The following is a 21,015-nucleotide window of genomic DNA, read 5'->3' as shown; positions in this document are numbered from 1 at the left end:
ACATTGTCATCTCTGCCTGTCTGCATTTATTTCCTCTGGAAATGCAGGGTGTAACTTTTCTTTGCTTTAGACTGGCATGTTATGAGAATAAATAAACACATAGAGCTAAAACTTAAATACATCATAGTCTTCTACACGAAGTAGTTTTTTGTGGTCTCATGATTTCACCGCCTCATACCTACCATTCTATTAGCTGTCCTGAGTTTCAAATGTATTTTGTGCTGAGTGAAACATTTTCATTTGCAGTAAAAATATACATACACACTTACATACGTAAAATACTCATGAACATGTATTTATTCATAGGTTTATTTATATCCTGACGAGTTGATGCATAGAATTAAGAATTAAGGCAAATAAATGTGTTAGTTTCTCTTCTGTCACAAACACAACACTCCTTTCCCTCAGAGCATTATAATTTCATGTAGTTGAGTTGATTGTTTCTTATTCGGAAAAAGAGTATTTTATAGTTAAAAGAGTTTAAGGGAATTACCATATGGAAACAGGAAGGTTGCTATTAAGTATGTTCATACAATAATTTAAATCCCTCTGTTTGTACATGTGTACAGGACGAAGGGAGGGACTAGTTATGTGGATGTAGGCAGGACCTGTGTTTGGTACAGTTGCTTCTGTTATTTGGTAAGCAGATGTGGGCCTACTTAAAGTTTGCTGGTCGAGGACATTTGACTTTTGACCCCCTCTAAACCAGAACACCACACTTAGGTGGTAAATTTTCTTTTTTAAAAAGTTGAAAATTTTGTGTCCATGTGATATGTGTGGTATGAGTGGGTGTGTGCAGGAGAACACATGTGGAGGTGAGGCCAGTGTGAGCTATTTTCCTTTATTGTTCTTCACAGTGCTTTCTGAAATGGGGTCTCCCATGAAACCTGAGGCTTACCAATGTAAAAGATTAGCTGGTCACCAAGTCCCAGGTCCTTCTGCCTCTGTTTCCCACACTAGGATTATAGGGCTGTGCCACCACGTATGGCTCCTTACAAGGGTGCTGGGGATCCAAACTCAGGTCCCTTGCTTGCACAGCAAACATTTCACTGACAAAGCCATCTCCCAGGCCCCTGGCATTTATTGTATATGTCCACTGCTTATGTATTTCTAGAACAGTGTGTTTGGCACTGTGTGACTGCACTGGCTGAGGTCTAGGGATTTTGAGGTCTGGTTTCCAGATCCACCAGAACACTGTTTGATCATTTAAGTATATCACCAAAAATCTTACTGTTATGAACTAAAAAGTCTTCAATGGAAATATTAGGCTTGCCTTGCAATTCAATATTCAAAAGAAACACTTGCACACACTTCAGTATAGAATATTTAGAAGCATTCATGGAAAGGAAACTTTAAAACACTCAATAGAATTAATAAAACACATAGCCTTAAGATTTTAGAATAAAGAAATTTAGTATTTTTATATATATATTCGCCACACTCTTTGCATGTAATTCCTATAACTGAACTCCATACTTAAAAATGTGAATAATGAATTCACATATTGGCTTGCAAACTAATATTCTTAGTTTTTAAAGATAAAATGATCCTCCTTAAAGGAGATTTTGAGGGGTTAGAGAGGTGGTCAGGGGGGTAAAGGCAACTGCCATGTAGGCTTAGCCACATTCAATCCACACAAAGGTGGAAGTAGAGGGCAGACTTTGTCCGAGTTATCTTTGACTTTAACACATGTGCTATGGCACATGCACCCCTTCCCCACATCACAGACACAGAATGATAATGAGATTTTGAAAATTAGTTACCTACTGAGTTAAACATGAGAACAAGTCATTTCTTAATGTCTTCATGTCATATTTCTGACCTGCTGTTTAAAGACTGGACAAGGCACTGGGGTGGGTAGGTCACCTGAGCTGTGCTTAGATTTTGTTGGGAAAGAAAAGCTGGACCATGCTTCCTAGCTGTCTGCTCCTGCACCATGAAGCCACGCAAGAAGGGAATAACTGGCACTGTACTGCTTCAGAGGTCCACAGAAACATCACCCACAGGGACCTATTCCTTTGTCAGTCAGGAAGGTCTCCTAATGTGGTTCACATATGTGGGGAATTCTCTTGATATTTTGAACAGCTCATCTGTACTGACAAAAACATTCTAATCCTGTGTTCTATGATATCAGACTCCAAAGACAGAAGGCAAAAAGAACAGGCCTTTATCAAAAAGAATATTAAAAATACACATATGTGGATTGTCATATGACTTAGTGTGCTATTTGAAAAGGAAAACAGTATTTCTGGAGACTAAACAATTCAGATGAACTTGTGTAGCTGGGAAGGTGGTATTTCAGGATCAGATAAACCTGAGTTCTAATCCTGGCTTAGTCATAGGGTTTTGGATAGCGAGGTTCTCTGAGGTTCAAGTTTTCCACCTGTAAAATGAAGACAACACTTTATACTATGGACAACCGTACAGACCATGAATGAGTGGAGCACTTGGCACACAACAGGTAATCCATGATAGCTAACGCAGCATTTCACAAATAAAATATGCTAGCACATGCTTTCAATCCCTGAATTCAGGAGGCTGAGACAGGAAGATCATAAGTTTGAGGTCAGCTTGAGCTATGTACCTTACCTCGAAACAACATCAAAAGACCAAAAGGTGTTTTTTCTTTACTCTTACAGAGAAAGCTGTACTATCTTCTGATGCCTCATTCTGAATGCCCAGCCTCACTGCTCAATGAGTACTAATGAAAGAACAAGTATCAGTTTAAACAGGTATTTACGCTAGGCAAGTATGATAGCACATTCAGTTGACATAATGTGCTTCATAACAAAAAGAGTTATGGGGGTAAAGTCCTTCTCAATATTATCTCTCTAAAGGAGTTCATCAGTAAATCAACTCATCTTCATAACCAGCTGCAATAAGATCTACATAGTAATTATTATTTATTTAATTTAATTAGGTCTAATGTTTTCAAATTCTTAACTGACCTAGATTTTTACCTTGTATATGTTTTGTTAACCTACACATGCTCAGTCACATCCATCACACTGCCCGACATCTGTCATTAGTCTTTGAGTTACTCATATGTTAAGCCTTTCTTATATTAATAAATTTGCAGTCCATGTGCCTTGATACCCCCAGCAATAGCAATCTAGGTTATACGGATAAATGTTTATATGGATATATGGAACAAGAAAAATAAATGACTGAGGCTCTATAAAATAAATCTAAACTTGACAATCAGAAAAAACAAAAATATAAATAAATGTAGGTCTTTTCCATAATAGAAACATTGAAATACATCATCATTGAAACACATACATTTGCACATATGAACACAGACCTGACATGAAGCAAACTATGGTAAAGAATATCAAAACTAAATAATAAATGAGACTAACAAGGCTTCAGCAAAATGACTGAGGCATGCTCAATAAATATGGTACATCTTGAAACACGTATGAACTTGATGTTTTAATTTCTAAGTGCATATATTAAACTTTTATTTGTACAATATTAGCTAAGACAGCATGAGTCAGTGAAAAGTTGGAAGCCCCTTATGTACCCTTTAATCATCCTGCTAAACACATACTTTCACCAGAGTCCTTAAATTAAGAATATCGGGAAGGCACTACTTGTTTCAAATTATCTTTTAAGCCTGCATTCTTTTTTAAACACCAAAGATCATTGTACAATTCTTAATCAAATACTGACATCAAAACAACACAAAACACAAACTGTGAAGGATGGCAGTGTAAGGTGGCAACACCAGGAAAGCGCACACTTGACGTTACCTTCCCAGACATGTGAATGAGAGCACTCTTCCCGCACAGTGGCATAATGAAGCCTGTCTACATCTACATGGTGACATCAGCAAAGGTGTCAGCGGTTTCCCCACCAGTCCCAGCAATCTGGAGTTTATTCTATGGGGCTTGGAATTGAACTCAGGGTCTTGTGTATGTCGGACAAAGAACGACCACTGAGCTATATTTCCAACCCCAGTTTAGTTTTAATACAAATGCTAGTGTCCCCGCGATCACCTTTTATCTCCTCCTTTTTGCTTCCTACAAGACCGGAATCGTCAGTGATGGGTTTCAAGGGTTTTCTCTACTGTTTCCAGGACCAACTTTATGCTGCGTGAATTAGTTCACCTCTCTAGTGTTCTAGGATAGTTTTCTTAGATAACAATTTCTAAGGATTTTATTGTGCAAAAGCATAGTTCTTTTCTTCTAATGTGTCGATTTTTTGCTTAAATTTGCCTTAATAGTGGATGAAGATTTATACTTAATTTGGGTTCAAAACCTTAATACTGATGCTAAAAATATAGTTTAGTTTGAGAAAAAATAAAGCAATTCTATGATAAAAAATTCTGGCAATCAGGTTTTAAAGCCTTATTTTATTAAAAAATTTAGATTATTAATTTTTTGTTTTAAAAAGGAAGTATCCATATTCATGCTTGAATTTTCTTGAACAAATAATAAAAGAAAGCAAACTACGGTAAGAAACATATTGGAAGAGAGCTTCTTACTTCACACAACCTCTAGTGACCCTTTCCTATCTATTTTCCTATTTCTGTTGAGCAGCAATAAAAAATAAAATCCCCCTTTTTGTATTTTCCAAGGCAAGCTTCATTTACCTGTATACAAATTAAAGCTGGGTAAACAACTTTTATATTGGTGAAGACCAAGGACACATCTGATGAAGCAGGAAACCTTGCCTTCTATGGCTTCTTTTGCAGTGTACAGTCCAATGGTTATGAAACCAATTGAAAGTCAAACAATATTCAAAATGACACAGATGGACAACAAATGACAAAACACATGGAATCCTCTTAGCTGGCATCCTTTCCAAAAGACAAGGCCCTAACATTCTGTAAATAGCATTATAAATACCAAAGAAGTGAGAATCTTCACAATGGGGAAAGGAACATTTCTTATCATAATAAATATTTTGGTACAAAAATTTAAAAACTGTAGAAAACTTTAGTACCTTTGGGTACTTTTTTCTAGTAAAATCATACCTGCTTCAGAACTTGTTTGATTATAGCTGCTAACAACGCTGTTTGGTATCACTGGAGTGGAGGACGCTGCAATTCTTGACTGAGGTGCATTGGGATGTAATGAGTTTCCTAAAGCCACGCCCGACTGACTGAGCATCCCACAGTTCCCACTAGCCTGAATCTGATTTATTAAACCTGCAAGATGGTGGTTGGGGACTGGGCTGTTACTGTGAACAAAGTTAGTGTTTGCATTGTGGCAGTGCACGGCTTCCCCTCTTAAAGGTATGCTCTGTGTCAGTGAGTTCTGAAGAACACTGGAATTCAGATTAGGATCTGGAAAATGCAGCTGGTTAGCAGAGCAAGGCAAAGCAGTATTCGATCCCCCACAACCCGGGGTACTATTGCTACTCAAATGAGAGCTTTGACAACTCATAGACTGTAGTAACTGAGACATTGAACTTATGGGAAATGACCCCTGCCCCTGCTTCCTTAGCAAGTCGGGTCCAGGTTTAGGAACTGCAGAACTATCCATTTGAGACTGTCTGAGCAAACTCAACACTGTGGTAGGTGGCTGTTTTCTTTTCCGTAACGAGTCTTTTTGCTGAGACATCAACTTATCTCTTAGTGCTGCTCGACCACTTTGACCTTCACCTGTAGGGAGAAGCATGTTGGCAGTTGGAGGGAACATGGTGTTTAAAGTGCTATGTCCTTCAGTGTTGCCACTGCTGGCAACAGCTCCAGAGTTGTTACTGCTGCTACTGTTGTTACCAGCAAGTTTGTTTTGATTTGCTAGCTGTGCTTTGGCTGCTGCTGAGAGTAAACTACTTGCTGGAAAGGAGGCAGCATTGTGCTGGTTCAAGATCTGATTTAAAGGCATTCCCAGCAAACCAGGCTGACTCTTTACAGAACCATTTCCGGCAGATGCAGCAGGAAAAGCTGCACTGCTTGGGGTATTAAGTACATTACTCATTCCAGCAATTAATGGGTTAGGGATATCCTTGTACTGATGATGTCCATCAGACTTGGTAGAAGGGCTTGATGGCATTGATGGCCTTGGGGAACCTATTGTTGACCTTGGTGACCTAGGTGGAACCTTTATGCCACTACAAGTGGCCTGGGGTCCTACAGGTGGCATCATGAAATTTCCATGATCTGATGATGTGGAAGATGAGCGTGATCTTTGGGGCGATGCCTCAATCCTTCCAATTCCAGTCCCCATCATGTGCACTGGGGATGTCACTGGAGAAGGGGACAGGGAGGTTGAAGCTGAATGCTGAATTCTTTGTACATGACTCCCATGATTCATATGACCAGGTTTTACAGTTGGCAAAGGGAGATTACTTGGCAAAGGAACAACAGCAGGAGGCATGCTTACATTCATCACAGGTACCTGAGAGTGGACATTTGAATGGAAACTGGTTGAATTAATGATAATAGGGTTCTGATTCACTGGTTTACTAGGAATAGGGTCAAGAATGCCAAGTGGATCTTTCTCAGATGTTAATGGCTTTTTCTGAAGAGCACAAGAAGGTGGAGGAGGGGGAGGTGGGCCTTGGGGTGGTTTGTGGTGGAACATTGCTCGTGGTATTTCCATATTAGTTGAAAAATTACACATTGGTTTTTTCATTACTGGACTCTTTGTAGTCAAGGTTGGGGAAAGAGGTATATTAGTTCTTCCAGCCATTGCACAGGATGACTGCACGGGAGAACCATGTAGCATTACTGAAGGTGGAGAAAGAGGAGTCCTATTCAGGTGAATAGGACTGGAATTGGGAGCTCCATGAAAACCAGGGTTATTTCTTGTGAAGACATCAGGGCTTCCAAGTGGGTCAGTCCTTGGAGAGATTGAGCCATCTCCATAGATCTGGGAACCTGATGATGCTGGGCTGGGTAGGCCTCCATGGCTGCCACGAAATGGAGATTTCTGTCCATGCTCACTGCTGCCCAATCTCTGCCGGGGGTAGACAGGGTGGAGTTCTTGCTGCTGGCTTCCAGGCAGGTCTTGCACATATAGTCTTCCCATGGCATTTGCTGATCCAGTCATTAACTTGAAAGGATTCTTACATTCAGGCATTGCAGAATTTGTAATTCCTTCGTGAGACTTGTTTCTTACTGATCTTGGAGCTGCCGCCCGTGAAGGTGCTACTGGAGATGCATCTGATGTGAAAGAGAAAAAACAATTCTGTTAATTGTCTCAATCATTTTGTGTTGGGAAAAAGAAAGGAAAAGAGAAAATTTAAGAGGGTGAGACAAGGACACCCGGGAATGCAAATTTATGAACAAAAGCTGTGATACTACGTAATTAAAAAACTTCTATAAGCTATATTAAACTTTAAACAAAGTACATGATTCACCATTAGTTCACGGAAGGTTCTTGATAACTGTCACACTTGTTTACTCCTTGTTTCTTAGGAAAGCATGGGCATAACGTTCAGCACAGACTCACAGTAGCCATTTTAATATTTAGAATTTGCAAAATCAAAACTGACAGCCCAGATGGTGATGGCGCTGTTACTGTTTTGCTGAATTTGTAAATTTTCAGTCATAATCGAAAGTTGTAATCTCTTTGGCACTTTTTCTTACATTATTTAAACAAATTGCTATTTCTACAAGACAATGCGTTACTCTGTTATTGTTTCGATTACTTGACTGACACCTCCTCAGACGCTATGGTAATAGTTCCCTATCCCCAAATTGTCACTGTAAGAGTAAGCTCTTAATTTCTGTGATTCGAGTGAATGAAGTTACAGTTCTCTCTAATGGAAAGATAGCAAGAATATATGTAGTGATACAATCATACTTAGCTTCCAATCATCTCCAAAATACTGTATAACACAATTTCTTAATTGGTTCTTATTGTAAAGATAGTTTTAGTCTGCAAGCTTAGGTAAAATCTCACAATCCTTTTATAAGGACAGACTTCACATCTAAAATTTAGTTGGGTGTTAGGGTCTTCGGCACTGGGCTGCAATTGAGTATTCCCTTTCTGCATCAGTTTACTTCTCCATCCTGGAATCCCTTCAGTTCCTTGGAGATCAGACAGAATACGGGCAACAAAAGGAAGCTGGCTTATCATACAGAATTTTCAGCCTATCATGGCAGAATTCAAGGTTTAATTTTTTTTAAGGCCAGAAGGAGAGTTACATATTATATAAATTTGCACCTTCTAAAACAAAAAAGCCGAATAATATTCTCCTATGCTAATTCCCATGAATTTGTATTGGCTGCTTAGAGAGCTGTGTTGAAAAGAATGCTGCTGTAGCTGGACTCTATGAGAAAATGCCAGAAAGTTTATTAAGGCAAAGGCGATGAAAGTGGCACCAATCATACCACGGATTTGCCATATCTATTTTGAGACTTAAAAGCGTATTAGCAATTATACTTAGATTCATTTGCAATCAGAGATATACTTAAAGGGATAATTACACACTTAAAATGAATCAACTTCTACTATTTGCAAGAGAGTATACAGGTCAAATCATATACCAACTTCTAAGACAGCATTTCTCAACCTGGCGGGCACAGATGCCAGGACAAAGAAAGGAGTGAACATGTGTCCCCTTCCCCCTTGGAATACGCAGATTTTCTGATTATAGCATGGTAGATGTTCTTTGAAAGAATAATAATGTTTGGACTCAACAACATAACAGAGGACAGAAGATACATGGAACTGAGAATAAATTTCTTGTTAAAGATGGAACTATTAAAGGTTTTTAATTAAAGAAATCACAAATTAAGATATCAAAACATTGTACTTGGTGTACAGTGAGACTAAGGTTAATGTTGTACCAAGATCATTGACTATATTCTATATAGTAATGAGTCACCTGTCTGCAAATTTTCTAGTTATCAATATATTATCTATAGTTCCATGATTCAGATATGACAGTAGTGACATTTTTTAATATTCAGCGAAGAGTATTTATACAATAGCTATGATTTAGAAAGGATTTCTTCTATCCCTGAGGATAAATTGTTACTATCTTTAAGACAGCAGGAGACAAACAAGAGTCAGGCTCATGCTGAAATACGGGGCTAAGGGCAGTTAGCAAGGGCAAAAGCTTGGCACTTGTCAGGTGCTGCCAAGTGTATTCAAACAGAATATTTAAAAGAGCATATGGGCAACTAAGGTAATATTTATGCTAGAGGGAGGTGAAAACTGCCTCAGTTTATGATAACAGTCTGTAGCTAGTAAAGCAGTACACTTAATTCAACAACACACACCATTCTAAAAGGAGATGGGACATATTCTCATTGTATCTTTAATTTCAAGAACTAAACTTGTATGGAGAGGTACAGCAAAAAGACCTAGATCCAGACTCTGCTGGGTCTTTAGAGCAACAGGGCAGACTGTGGAGAATGGAATATGTTGTGATATAAGGCATATAGGATCAGCACAGTTAAGTGCAGTGTGGGCTGGAGAAAGCTCAGTGGTTAGCAACACTTGCTATTCTTACAGAGGACTGGGTTGACTTCCTAGCAACCACATAGCAGCTCACAACCACCTGTAACTCTAGTTCCAGGAGATCAGATATTTGAGCACATACTTAGATGCAGGTAAACGCATATAAAATAAATAAATACTAACAAAATAGAACATATATAACACATGTGCCATATACTTGCACAGTGATAATAGCCACACTAAGGTGGAAGAGCAACGGTGAATTTTAAATAATTTATTGCTATCAAATATACTTTTACAACGTTAGAGTCAATTTATATTTTAAAAACTAGACTTGTTAAGAAATAAGCTCCATGAAAGGTTTTTTTCCTCACCTGCCCCAGTGGAGCAGTTCTTTCAATTATCCCTTGATTAGAGTTAGCGGGCTACCGGACAGCAGCTCTGTGCCAACAACAACTAAAGGCCAATTTCTCTTCCTTGCACTCTTTCCTCAGTCCTTTCAATGATGTGTGTGATGTGCTTATGTTCTTGTATTCAGGGCTCTCAATGGTTTGGTCCCAGTTCACTTATTATTATTTACTCTTCTACTCAACTCAGGTTATTTTCCGCATCATCCAATAATTATGGTACACTAATGATGGAAATAAAGTTTCAGTTCCTTTCATGTCTGCATTATTTTTCAAAGCTGGTTCTGATTCTGAGTCCTAGTTTTTGAGTTCTGTTACTAAGTCTGGGATAATTATTATAGGTTACATACATCATGATGACATTTTTCAGAATTCTGTGGAACAGCATCAAATGTCCATTAAGCAAACACTTGGGAGCTCAGCTGCATCCATTTAGAGTTACTGTTTAAATGTTAGATAGGTTGTGCTGTTTTGAAGGGAGTTCACATAAGTGCTATGAGCAGAAGTTCCTCAGCTTCAAGTCATCCCATAGAGTACAAGTTCATCATTAAGGGAAAAATACCTGAACCGGGGAAATTACCTTAACAGTGGAAAAATCGAATGGACACAATCTTAAGCAAGTAATGCTATCAACACAGGATTAGCTGACATTGTGTGCTTTTTGATGAAGATATAACATCATTTCCACCAAACTGAGCATAAATGTAATGTGAGGAAGCAATGAAGAAATCGAGACGAGGAACACTCTGCAAGGCTAGCCTTTGTGCCTTCAGATGTCAGTGTCATGAAAGATTGACACACACTGGGGAACTGAAGATTAAAGGTAAGTAAAAGCTTATTATAGTGCACAATATCTGATTATATTCTAGATTCTAAAAAAGGAATGAACTTTTAAAGAAGCTGGGAGGGATATTAGTAGGAGAGTAAAAGGAACTTTAACATAGACTACATGTTAGCTCATGGAATTTTACCAGTAGCACTGGATTGTGGTGTCATAAAGGAATGTCCTTTATTTCTACATTCAGATGACATAGCCTTCCTCATCATGGAACACTTGATGTTAGGAAAAATATTTGTGTCCAATGTGGGCAATCAAACTTAACAGCAGATGGGAATTCAGCAAACTCCCTGGCACTTCCCTGTGACTCTGCAATTTGTCCCAGGGGGCAGTGTCAGGGCTAGTGAGGCAGCTCAATGGGTAAAGGCCCATCTATGTGCATGCATACATGGACACACTTCAATAAGCAACTGTATTAAAATTTTTACTTAAAAAAGAATGTGTGTATGTGTTTGTATTGGGAGCATATCATAAAAATTTCTGGGCCAAGTGATTTGTACTTGAGTAGGTGCTTAATAAACAGCTATCATGACTAAGTAACTAACATGGCTAATTTCTTTTTATTTACCTGTGATTGGAAATGGACTTTCTCAAATAATATAACCTGACTCCAGTTTCCCACAGCTCTGCTCCTCCTAGCTCCTCCCTTCCTTCTGGATCCACTGGCTTTCTGTCTTTCATTAGAAAACAAACAAACTTCTAAAGGCTAATAATAAAATAAAATATAGAAAGAAAAAACCTTTAAGAATATTGCTAAGCTATATTTGGGACTTGATCTTATCCATTAATACCTAGCCCTATGTAAGTGGATGTTTTCTTACGAAACAATGTAGCCTTTTTCTCTGTTAGCTTGTCTGTAGGCACTTAAAAAGAATTTTAATTTGCTGATTAGAATTGATTTTGATTGTGTTACTGCATGCTATAAGAAAATTTGAGAAATATATCCACAGTAATTTTTCAGATAAAAATGACAGAACACACACAACTGTGGATGTTCAAACTATGGCCTGGGAAATCCCTGGCAAAGTGAGTCAGAGAGATCGTCCAACCCTACAGTCATGTGACATACTTGTTCCTCCTCCAGGGCTGGTGAGCACCAGAGAAGGGTGTGGGGCCTCCATGCTTTTATGGAGTGTGGCCACCGCGATGATCTTCCTCTTGTGGATGCAAAGCTTTGTGACATCTTCGTCCGCTTTAACATCTTCTGCAGTTCTCTGCTTCACTGCAGCTCCAGGGTCAAAATTAAACACCTGGAAAAAACCCACAGCATCTGCTTATAGGAGGTCCATGAAAATATTTCATAAAAAGCCTTCTTGTTACAAAGAGAAATGCTGTACCTAGATTAAGCTGTGAATAGGAATTAAATCTTTGAGCTTTGAAATGGAAGAAAAACAACTTTACATAACGCAAAAATATTTCTGGCCAAATAATATTTTTGAGACAATGAAAATTATACACATTTTATGATAGCTAAGCTAATTAAACATAGGAAAGGGTATACTATCTGATAATATCTCTGATTTTGACACCTCCTGACAGCATAACAGCAAAGAAACAAGTGGTGCACACAGTGAAAAACATGAAAAGCCACAGCATCCTATAGTCTGATTTTTGCTACAACATCCCTACATGCTTACCTTCTCTGTTGCTTATTTTTATTGCTATATTAATATTTCTGCCTCAGTGATCTAAAAATCTACTATACGTTAAAAATTCTTATTTACCATATAAATCTCTCCAAATTTATTAATTTAATTAATTATCCCCAGTCTGATCAAAGCTTCCCCTCCCCCAGCCCTCCCCCTCCTATGTACACCGGTCAGCCCTGGCACATCAAACTGCAGCAAGACCAGGCATCTCTTCTCCCACCAATGCCAGTTGAGGCAACCCAGTAGTTAAAATATGGTAACATACAAAAAAGAAAAGGTGTTTATTAAACTTTAGTTTAAAAATTAGTAGCAAATACACATTTCAGAGAATAATTGCCTATTTTCATATGAAATATTCACCCTTTTAAATAACTTTGTTTTTTACTTTGTAAAGCAGTAAGGCGACTCCCTATTTTTGCTATTAGAGACGAACTCTGTGATTTTAAGAGTATCTGTGGCAGCTTTACGGATACCAGTGCTAAGAAGAAAGTTCAGAGTTGAGCAGCCACAGCAGCGAATGACCGTGCTGCTCCCTAAACAAGGGCACCATGAAACAGTCACGGTGGCACCTCTGAAAATGAAAACCATTCCTTTAAACCTTTAAGCAATCCAATGTTTAATAAAATAATTACAATAAATTAAAGAATAGAAAATAATATAAAAGTAAGGCACCAAACGAGAAAAGCAAAGATATAAAATATCTACAACCAAACAAAAGCCAAAACCACAACCCAAAGAAAAACACTGCTACACTCAATTATGACGGTTACCTTGGGAAGAATAAGAGGACATTCCAAGCCACACTTGCATGTTCCATCAGTAAGCAGGTATGTTTTAACCTGCTCCAAGCAAGATAACAAAGACCCACTGGGACTGTAAAAATAGTTTAAAAAAAGTCAGGAAATAATTTTGATGACACATACTATATAAAAGTACAGTTTATAAACTTATTATCCCTTCACAAGATAATATTTTCCTACTAAGGAAAAACATTTTCTTTGCCAATATTATGTTAGCTACTAAATTATAGACTTTAACACTATCTCTTTCTTTCGAACAGAAACATTTCTCAGAAAAATACATATATTCATAGAAGATGAAAGAAAGCATTTTGAAAACCAGGAATAGATCAAAGATGGAATTCTATTCTTAAGAAAGGACATAAACAGGTAAGAAAGAAAGAAGAAAAATACGTCAAGTATGCTGGGTAGTGGTGGTGTACGCCTTTAGTCTCAGCACCTGGGAAGTAGAGGCAGGCTATGAGTTTGAGGCCAGCCTGGTCTCCAGTGTGAGTTTCAGGACAGCCAGGGCTACACAGAGAAAACCTGTCTTGAAAAAAAGAAAGAAAGAAAGAAACAACAAAAATTATATACAGCAATGCTATTTATTCGAACCCCTAGGTTCGCTTTAAGCTCCTTGGGGAGGAAGTGAAACTGCGACATGAAAAGGTTCAAAGCAGAAAGTTATAAAGTACAAAAAAAAGGAGGTGACACCTTCCTCCTATGTCTACTACTTGATTCTGTGAGACGGAAGAACCTCCAGGCAGGTGTCTTCCCAGGCCCTCAGTGTGTAAAGAAGTGTAATCTACTTCAAATTCTACCCAACAGAAAGACTGTACAGAAAGGGAGGGAGGTACTAGGCAGAACTGACAGAAGAAGGTGAACTCTGGAAGAAATGGAGTGTTAGGTAGTCATAAACTTAGAGCTGTGTAGGTCACAGGCCCAGGTTCTGGAGTCACTCAAATAAGTGAGCATGGATCAGTTTCAGGTCTACACAGGAGGTATTAAGTCAGATGAAAGGATAAGTCTGTACTACTTACTTACATTAGGGGATTAATTAAAAACAGAATTTGCATCTTAGTCCATTTTATTATTAATAGGTTGATTTTTACAACATAAATGCATACTCTGTTTTGAATTTTATATATGCTTTGAGATTAATTTTATTTGAGACTATTTAGAAAAATCTTCCCTTAATCTTCCTGGTCAGATTCATCCAGAACAATATCCTGTTTCATATGTGAAGGGTCACTCTTGGATGGAGTCTAGTCTGCCTCCACGGAAACACAGGCAGCACTTGAATGGGGTTAGGTTAACATGCAGCTCATACAGTGTTCATGGGAAATGACACAAGTGACTTCGGAACAAAAACGAAACCTACAAACATCCTCAACTTAGTCAGGTCTTTCAGATTACATGAAATAACAATTTTTTTCACATTATAGACTGGAGTTTCACCAGAGCACACAGGGGCAGTAATGGCTTTAAAGTTTTGATAAGTTTAGTGAAAGTGTCACTAAAATATACTGATTTTTTTCCCATGAAGAATTAGTAAATTTAGTAAAAAGAAACTGCTCAATATTTTACTTAAAGTGTATGGATGGCAATCTAGAGGGATTTACTTGTAAATTTAGCCTAAAGTGAAGAATTCCTAAATTCTATTAAGAATGCTTCTGATATTTTAAAAATACTTCCTACCACCAGTTAGGGTATTCCCTTCAGTTAAAGCTATTTAATTAACTTTTGGGAGTAATAATTATCGTAAAAATAGTTATGTCTTAAATCACAGATTAAGCTTAAAGGATTGGAAAAGGGTGGAAAACTTACTCTGTTAGCCTCTGTGTCAGGAGGCAGGGGAAGCTGGAGGCGACACTGAAAACCAAGCTGCATGGGGAAAGGGGCACAGAAAGCGGCCTGACTTCCCACAGACGCTCCAGAGAGATTCAACTGGTCTTAGCCAGACAGATGAGATCTATGCTGGCTTGTCTGAATGTGAAAGTATTTTAATTTTACCTTATCTGGGAAGTTCCTCTCTAAGAATTCCTGATGTTCAGATTTGATTTGGAGACCTCATGCTAAGAGGATTATCAGACATTCATGACTAGGAAGACTTGCAAACTCATGAACAGGGTAACTGTGGTTTCTTAAACTTTAATCTGGTTTTGGACTTGACCTGATTTTTGCTCACAGCAATGTGATTTCATAAGTAGTTATCAAGACTTTGGACTCACTTGGTCCAGGCCGAATATATATATATATATTTTCTTTATAGTCTTTAACAGCCATAAACACAAACCTGTCACGGGTAATGTGCAGTGTTGTATTAACAACAAAATATTTCTGACAATCTATAGACAGCATTGGCAGCAGGAATACTTTGAGAAGATTAGTTATGAGTACTTGCGTATTTTATTTCCACTGGCTGAACTTCACATTTTCTTTTATTCCTTCACTACAATTATCAAAGCAAACCTTTAAAATTTCAGAAAAAAGAAATATACATGACAATGGAATTTCAATTGGAATTAAAATTAACTCAAAAACATCTTACCCAAACCAAATAAACCTAGCTGACTTCTTGAGTTCTGGCATCTAATTCTTTATGTTCACACAGCAAAGAATATCCCGTTCATGACTATGTAGCTAAAGTCTGCTTTGAACCCTGGGTGTTCCTACCTCTAACTCCTAAATGCTGAGTTTATAGGTATGCACCACCAATTGTGTATATTTTTGTACAACTGAAGAATTCTGTTGAAGAGAGGTTGCAAAAGTCACACTGAAAGTAATACCATGAAAATAATGATGCGATTTGTCTTTGAAAAATTTCTGTTTTTAAATTATATATCAAAGATTTATGGTATCCAATCTTTCATTATTTATTAGAAACTACAAAGTAAAGAATGTAGGAGTCAATTATTTAATTTAATTAATATATGGAGAAATATTGGACCTATTTCTAGTAGTTTACATTTTCTTATGGATACAGTATTCTTGTTTATATGTTTCTTTTAGAAAGCTTGGTACTTTCTTTATCCTTACTACAGAGAAGCAGAAAGACAACTTTACACAGACACATGCAATGCATAAAGATTCTCTTCAGTAATCTATGGAATTTACATTGCTAAGTGGCACAGAATAAAAATACTTGTGCATTTCTAGCACAGAGGTCATTTATTCAAGTTTATGTTGAGGTGCTGTCAGTCAATATTTTGTTCCCTTAGAGAAGATCAGTCTTTCACTGCGAACGTGGAGGGCTCACCTGATGTAAAGCACGCCGTTGTGGTCCACGCGCCGCTGCCAACCCACAGGAACCTGGATAGCTGGAAGACCTCCTTCCTTGTCTCCTCCGTCACACTCTTTGCCTCCATTCATTTTCTGTGTCTGCTTGGGGCGCTCCAAAGATATCAGCAATACGATGATATCCTTCTAGTACAGAGCATGGTGGCCTTCAAAACTGGGGCAGCAGAGCACAGTTTTCCTGGACTACAAAATACATGGGGAAGCTTCGGCTCAGTTTGGAACCAAGTCCTTGAAATCTGCCATCGTGAAAATGTTTCCCATTTTAATCTACATTAAATAAAAAATATTTCATTCCTAGGCATGGTCTACATGGACAAAAACAAATACTCTCAACCAGGGAAAATCATAGTTTGCCTACGCTGGTACCTGTCTGAAGCAGAGGAGGGAGGGGCTAAAAGTTTTTAGTTGTACATTTTTTTCTTGAACCTTGATACTGGACTAAAACGACTTTGACTGTTTAGAAACGGGTCTGCTCTGACACTACCAGCTGGCTACTGTCTCCAGGTGCCTCCTGCCTTTATAGACCACATTCTTTAAGCTTTCTCTTTATTTTCCAATGTGAATCCAAGGTGTTGTAGGTTGGTTCCTCTGGCGTTTTCATGACTTCAGAATTCCAATAATGTAGCCTGAAATATAGGTAAATATGTAAACTGTAAATTTAATGTTGAAAGTTGAGAAGTCATGTAATCTAAAAATAAACTTTTAAATGTACCCGATTACTTTTGTGTTCTTTGCTGTCAAAATCATATGTAAAATTCAGTTTTGCTTTTTTGAAAAAAAAACTGTTTTTAGTCTTTATTCTTTCAAAGTTTTTCAAGTGTGGTTTTTTTTTTAAGGAAACAGTAGAAGGAATAAAGATACATTTCCAAATGTAAGAGAAAATTTTCTTTGTATTATTGAAGGGATGAGAGTTGATTTACAGACAAGATTTCATAAAACCTTATATTGGTGTACTTTCCTAATTCTTTTATTATGTTACAAGGTGCTATTTGAAAAAGAAACAACAGGGATTAGTGGTAGTACAGCATGCTTATATAGGTGCTCTTGATAGAGCAATTAAATACAAAATAAGTAAATTAAAAACAGTCTAATCGTTAACCCCTCAGTATTATGGAAAATGTGATGTCACATTTGGTAGACTTAGGTTCTGAAAAACCTGTTCCATGGTCAGTTTAACATGTACTACTGTCACGCCACTGAAGCCACGAAACCACATTAAGGATGAAGAATACTCTCCTAGTATTTTAAAAATGGAACATGTGGTTCCTTATAAAAACGTTTTAGTGACAGCATAATTAACAAATTAAAAAAAAATGCTGTACCTGAGTGTCTGAAATGGCAGTGAGGAAACACCAGGAAATGACAGGATTCAGAAGAGGTTTTAAACTATCTCAAAAGATTTAAGTGAGAAAGTAACGTCTAAACAATATGATGTACAATTTAACAAGCTCAATGGTGCAAGCAGGCATACAATTACCCAATCTAAGCTCTGAGTCTTGCTGGGGAGGGGTGGTGCACATCTTTAATTCCAGAACTCAGGAGGCGGAGACAGGTGGATCTCTGTGAGTTCGAGGCCTGCCTGGTCTACAAGAACTAGTTCTAGGACAGGCACCAAAGCTACACAGAGAAGCCCTATTTTGAAAAACAAAAAAGAAAACAAACAAAAAATTCTTAGCGTCTCTATATTTAAACGTGCCTAAGATCTCTCAGGAGTCTTTCCCTAGGAAAGCAAGAAAAGGTCTTACAAAGAAGGTCATTGCGGATTTAGACGTATCTCCTATACTTACTCTTTAGACATTTATGTTTCGTTGTGGATCTACAGATCAATTGATTTAATATTTTTTTTTATTTTTTTGTGCGCTCTTGTGTATGATATATGTGAGAACACAAGCCTGTGTGTGGCGGTCAGTAGATAACACTGAAGTTGGTTCTATCCTTAGACTTTAATGTGGGCTCTCGAGATATAACTCAAGTTCCCAGGTATGCATGCTTTCTCACCAGCCCCCAACCATTAAATTTTAACATCTGAGCAGTATTTATTGGCACTACTATATAATTATTCATGTATTGGCATAACATTTTAATGCTGGGTGACAGAACCTGAACATTATTTGTTCTTTTAAAATTGCACGCACGGACACACACACACACACACACACACACACACACACACACACACACGTGGTCTTCCATCACAGTCCCTATCCACTATGCTTTTTTCTGTTCTCACCAAATCTGTTTTCCCAACTCCCTGCTTTACTCTTACACTTTCCTTTTAGGTAAAGGTGACCCACAGCACTTAATTAGGCTTTCTCATAGGGACAGAGTGTGGTCCCATCTGCTGGAGCTCGAGTGATATACCACTGAGGAATATGACTCTTGATTCTCGAAAGATTTTCAACTCTGTAGACACCGGCGATTGTTCTCTAAAGAAGTCGTATTGCTTCTAAATATTTCCTATGTATGAATATAACTCTTCTTTTTCTTGAAAACTTTATATGTATACATTTATGCTTATATATATATTTAAAATTTACTTCTTCTTTGTTTACATTTTTAAAATATTTTAATCTTTAAAAATTTGATACATGTATACAATGTTTTTTTTTTTATCAGATCTACTCCCCCTTTCCTGTTCTGGTTTACTCCAGGATCCCAATTTCATATCCTCTTATAAACTTTTACTATTATTTTGTTTGGATTTTTAAAAAAAATATTATTACTTAAAACTATTTACATACCAGCCACAGTTTCTTCCTCCTCCTTTCCTCCCTCACCTTCTTCCTACCCATCCCCCCATCCACTCCTCCTCTATTTCCACTCATAATGGGGTAAGGTCTCCCAAGGGAACCAATGGCACATCAAGTTGAGGCAGGACCAAGCTCCTCCTCACTGCATCAAGGCTGAACAAAGCATCCCAACAAAGGGAATATGTTCCAAAGAGCCAACTCATGCATCAGGAACAGGTCCTGGTCCCACTAAAGAACAAGCAACACAACTGTCACTCAGATGCAGAGGGCTTAGGTGGGTCCAATGCAGGCTCCCTAGCTGTCCATCTAGAGTCCGTGAGCTCCCAAATAGCTCAGGTCAGGTCTCTGTGGGTTTTCCCATTACGATGTTGACTCCTCCCTCCCTGCTCATACAATACCTCTATGTGAAAGTGTTTTGCATGTATGTATACCACATGTGTATAGTGCCTGCAGAGGCCAAAAGTGGATGCCAGAACTGGAGTTAGAGACAGTTGTTAGCTGCCATGTGTGTATTGGGAACCATATTTGTGTTCTCCACAAGAGTACTAAGTGAGCCAGGTGGTGTAGGCCCTCAGGAGGCAGAAGCGGGCGGATCTCTGTGAGTTTGAGGCCATCCTAGTCTACAGAGTGAGTTCCAGGACAGGGTCCACAGCTGCACAAGAAACCCTGTCTCAAAAAACCAAAAGAAACAAAAACAAAAAAGAAAACAAACAAACAAAAAGAAGTGCTCTGAACAGATGAGCCACTTCCCCAGCTTCTCTACTTTTGAGTACTGAGTCATTACCAGTTTGTATTTCCCCTCCACTTGACACTTTTGTATGACATTAAATATTTTCCCAAAACACTACTTTTAATGATTGGGATGGATTTTTGGAGAATTGATGAGTTAATTTAATTACTTCCATTCCTCCAAAACTGTCATAACCATAAACAAATTCAAGAAATGTTCCTGCACATATAACTACATACATCTTAATAATTAACCTAGAATTATTTGCTAAAATAGATGTGTATAATTTGGGCTCTTCAGACATTCCTTAAATGCATGCAGCAGTCCTAGGAAAGGACTTCAGGTCTTGTTTCTCACACTACTGAGGCCTGTACAGCACTGAGGTGCAGCCACACTTTCTTTTTTATAACCTGCAGTATAAAAGTGAACACTTTCTCCTGTTTCCCAATTTAGCATTTTAATATTACTATGCTTCAAAAAGCCCAATTTCCACAATATCCTTTCCTCTTTTCCTTTGTAGACCAATCTTGTTTATGTGACTTCATGATATTCTAGTAAAACATGCTAAAATATAAAGGACTGTGATATTCAAGCTACCACCTTGCCTCTAGTGTTTGGGATCAAAGATTCATGTTTTTTTTTTTTCTTCAGGTTAATCTGTATTAACTTCACAGAAAGTTCTGCAATGATGAAAATCAAATGTGTGAGTTTAAGTACATGTGTGCACTAAGGGAGAGAGCTGTTACAACTCTGCCAATGTTTTTCGTATTTTCGGCCTCCTTTCAATAGAAAATCATTCTCTGACAATTGGCTTTGAGAGAACTGAATTTCAGTGGCTTCATTTTCTTTGCTGCCCTGGTGTCTTCTGAACATTCAGAATTTAAGATGTCATTTTTAGCCAAAGTATAATGTAAACTACAGGTATGCTTTAGTTTGTAATTAATTCACTGATACTTCCTATTTCCGGCATACCAGCAGCATCAATCTGTTTCCTGACTCCCTTTTCACAGGACTATACACACACTAAGCAGGGACCTTGATTCACTCCGTCCTTCCTGTATTCACGCTTCCCATATTAATTATTTCCTGATGATTGTATATATTCTAGTACACAATTTTATATTCTGTTTATCACTTAAGCTTATGATACATTTTAGCATCACAAGTCTAAAATGAAAGGTTTTTTAAAAGAAGCCA

The 21,015-nt window shown here is 37.8% G+C and overlaps 1 protein-coding gene across 20 annotated transcripts in view; it reads right to left on the bottom strand.

Moving 5' to 3' along the window:
• Mbd5 (methyl-CpG binding domain protein 5) overlaps positions 1–21,015 on the bottom strand; it is a 348,936-nt gene that overhangs the window by 48,796 nt on the left and 279,125 nt on the right. For all 20 annotated transcript variants that reach the window (XM_085681158.2, XM_085681157.2, XM_085681167.2 and 17 more), the window contains 4 exons: positions 16,298–16,964; positions 13,030–13,132; positions 11,680–11,860; positions 4,982–7,117 (listed from right to left, as the gene is read on the bottom strand). In XM_085681158.2, the coding sequence (XP_085537284.1) occupies positions 4,982–7,117; positions 11,680–11,860; positions 13,030–13,132; positions 16,298–16,410 (2,533 nt within the window). In that variant the 5' untranslated portion in view covers positions 16,411–16,964. The remainder of the gene's footprint in view (positions 1–4,981; positions 7,118–11,679; positions 11,861–13,029; positions 13,133–16,297; positions 16,965–21,015) is intronic.

Source organism: Myodes glareolus, chromosome 21, assembly GCF_982192425.1.
Source record: "Myodes glareolus chromosome 21, mMyoGla1.1, whole genome shotgun sequence".
NCBI lineage: Eukaryota > Metazoa > Chordata > Mammalia > Rodentia > Cricetidae > Myodes > Myodes glareolus.
Note: the sequence above shows the minus strand (reverse complement) of the source record. Positions and strands in the feature narration are given on the sequence as shown.